The sequence below is a fragment of the Rhipicephalus microplus genome, chromosome 8 (assembly GCF_043290135.1).
Source record: "Rhipicephalus microplus isolate Deutch F79 chromosome 8, USDA_Rmic, whole genome shotgun sequence".
NCBI lineage: Eukaryota > Metazoa > Arthropoda > Arachnida > Ixodida > Ixodidae > Rhipicephalus > Rhipicephalus microplus.
Genome location: NC_134707.1, coordinates 134,242,876 through 134,245,741, shown reverse-complemented (window position 1 = coordinate 134,245,741; position 2,866 = coordinate 134,242,876). Strand labels below are relative to the sequence as shown.

At 48.0% G+C, this 2,866-nt stretch overlaps 1 protein-coding gene across 2 annotated transcripts; it reads right to left on the bottom strand.

Moving 5' to 3' along the window:
• Positions 1-503: 503 nt before the first annotated feature.
• On the bottom strand, positions 504-1,630 carry LOC142768750 (uncharacterized). 2 transcript variants are annotated; one of them, XM_075870749.1, is made up of 2 exons: positions 1,340-1,630; positions 504-732 (listed from the first exon to the last, which is right to left on the bottom strand). In XM_075870749.1, exons 1-2 carry the CDS (start codon positions 1,613-1,615, stop codon positions 691-693), a joined length of 318 nt encoding a protein of 105 aa, XP_075726864.1. In that variant the 5' UTR covers positions 1,616-1,630; the 3' UTR covers positions 504-690. The 2 variants fall into 2 exon arrangements, with proteins under 2 accessions (XP_075726864.1, XP_075726863.1); XM_075870748.1 differs by having other exon boundaries at positions 513-683.
• Between the last annotated feature and the right edge of the window lie 1,236 nt (positions 1,631-2,866).

Sequence of the window (2,866 nt, the reverse complement as noted above, 5' to 3'; positions counted from 1 at the left end):
CCACCTTGCTTCATATTGAAGCACAAGTATGTACTTTGTGTATTCAAATGTGGCAAACACAGCCCTTTCATGTCTAGATGCACTAGAATGAGTGTAAATATATTATGTGTGGGATATGAAAACATGAAAACTCACCGTTCCTGTGTACTTCAAAAAAGGTCCAAGACAGCGCTGCTGCCGTCTCTGAGCAGCACGTTGCGTGGTGTGAGCATATGGCTCCCCCTTGGCTCTCCATCGTCCTCCTCAGCTGGTGGCATGTCCACGACATACTCGTCCAAGGTCCAGTCGCCTGCATGCAACGCAATGTTGTGGAAAGCAAAGCAAGCATAGATGATTTGCGCTGCCCGATTGGGGTTGTAGAGCATCGTTCGAAAGTGGTGCAAGCAGCGGAGCATGCTTTTCAACACGGCGATACACCTTTACACAACATTGTGCATGGATGCGTGCTCCTTGTTGTATCGGCCTTCGGAATTGTTGCACGGTTGACTGCCAAGGACTGGAGTTAGGAGCCATGGCTTGAGGGGATAGCCTGCATCTCCTGCAATGTAAGCATAAAAGCTGAGTGCTCTGCCCAGATAGTACACATTAATACTTACCAAGCAGATATTCGCCAGGCTGCAGATGTGCAGCTAGGCATGCACGCAGTGGGTTGTGTTCCCACACTCAAGAGTCGTGGCACGAATCTGGGAATCATGGGTCTATGACAATTATGCGCAGCCATGCTTTGCACATCTGCGATGAGGAGCGATATAAAATAGTACTGCATATATACTATGAATAAATCCCTTTTTTCTACGCATATGCAGGAAACAATGCGTACTAGTACAGTCATTGGTACAAGGAGCTTCACTTAGAAGGAAACACAGGGTGTAGCACACTGAGGAGGGGGAGGGGGAGGGCAACGACCCCACCTCTGCTGTACACATGGCTACGACTTCCACGGAATGATCGATAAGTGAAAAGCAACGCGTTGCTCTTGGGAAAGAACACTCGTAAATACCAAAGCCAGCTCGTGCAATTTTGATTGTGAGCACTTTCGTGTTGGAAATACTTCCCTGTTGTGTATATACTTCTGCTACGTCTGCTGCCCATATTACCGATTACCTCTAAAATGCGCAATTCAATTGCGTATGCATGCCAGTGCAAAAACGGCAACTGGCTCACGCACAAAACACTCGCCACTTATTATTACCGAGGCCTTGCGAGCCACCATCTAGCTCGCACCCAATTCCCTGCAGGTTCTTTTTCATTCGTTGCATTATTACTTTTTCCAGCTTTGGCGTCACAACTGAACTATTGCTCCAAAGGGCGAGTAATAAACGATCCTAACAGTACTTACGATCATGACGTTCAGGACATAATAGCCCCTTCTGGACATGAAGCTCGCCGTGTCGGCCAGTCTGAATCCCTCTGGCTTGCGAATGGTGACCAACGTGCCATCGGCACACGCCAGCACCCCTGGGATGCAACCGCGTAGCACAAACTCCACCTTTGCCTCATCCTTAGCAGCTGTTGTCAGTAGGAAGTCCGCCACCCTTTTTCTAGCAGCCACGGTAATGATCGCCTCCGTCACCTCGTGGATGGTGTTGCTCACCGCCGGCTGAAACATGCCCATGTGTTCCTCGCGACCAATGCTCTTCTGGAAGCTACCGGTGGCGAAAAATCACAACGCGCACAACACCTTTCTCTCTGTGGAAAGGCCACTGGCTCGCTGGCATCCGATGATAGGGTCAAGTTCGTCGCACAAGCTACGCACTGTTCGTTTGGACAGACGAAAACATTGCCGGAACTCTTCTTCGCTGAACTCTTCAAATGCATGTTTTACCACGCGTCGTCCCCTCTGCTCGGGTAAAGCTACCGCACAGGCAAGGCGAAGTACCGTGTCAGTGGGAAACGCCATGTTGTCTAAGTGCGCCGGTCGCGCATTTTTTCCATTTCAATCCAATCCAGGCCACCTTGCAGCCATTTCAATCCAACCGGTTGCTTTCGGACAGTCTCTCCGACCGTTCCTTCGCCTTTCTCCGAAAACCGAAAAAAAAGAGTCACGTGACACCCCAGCCACGTCACTCATAACGTCACAGCATTCGTCACAGCTTGTATGGGCTTATCGCGTGCGACTCAATGGAAGAGACCGCATTTGTCTGGATTTGGAACTTTTACATAATTGCGCCTCTGAAGTCGTTTCATACGTATATTCACAGATACATTGAATTAGGCTTCGCAGTTTTCACGCGAGCCGTACCATTGCAGCGCCTGGGCCACTTCGATCCCCCCGTGCTGACGAGGAGGCCTAGTGGTTGGTCCTGTCACTATAAATTTTCCTAACGGAGAGGAGGATCCTCCCTTATCTTGGTTGTTGCGCGGGAGTAAAAAAGCTGACTTCACAGCCATGGCACTGAATTTTTTAGTGTCACGCATGTTAACAACAGTCCAGAGGGGCTTATGGTGGCGCCCAGGGAGCGTTTGTTGACAAAGTGTATACAAACTTTTCGCAGAAGCTTTATCATTAGTGAATGTATTTAATGACTCTCGTGCAACTTCTATTGTGCCTTTCATAGAGACCGTGGCTGATGATGAAGAGAAGGTGGCATCGCTTAGTGGCTTCTCTATCTAGCCATAGGCAAGTTATCACAGAAAAGTAATTCTGTTACGCTTGCAGCTACTGAATTTTTAAAGTTAACTCGTTAGAATTACAACGATTATGTAAAAGTAAAGTCGTTACTAATTCATTACCATTTGAAATAAGTTATCGGCTACATAACAAATAAAAAATTTATTCACTAAAAGCGTGCGACAAGGAGCCGGGAGTGTGGAGCGAATGAAGACGGTGTTGATGGTGTCTATTCATTATATTCTTCAGCGTGTC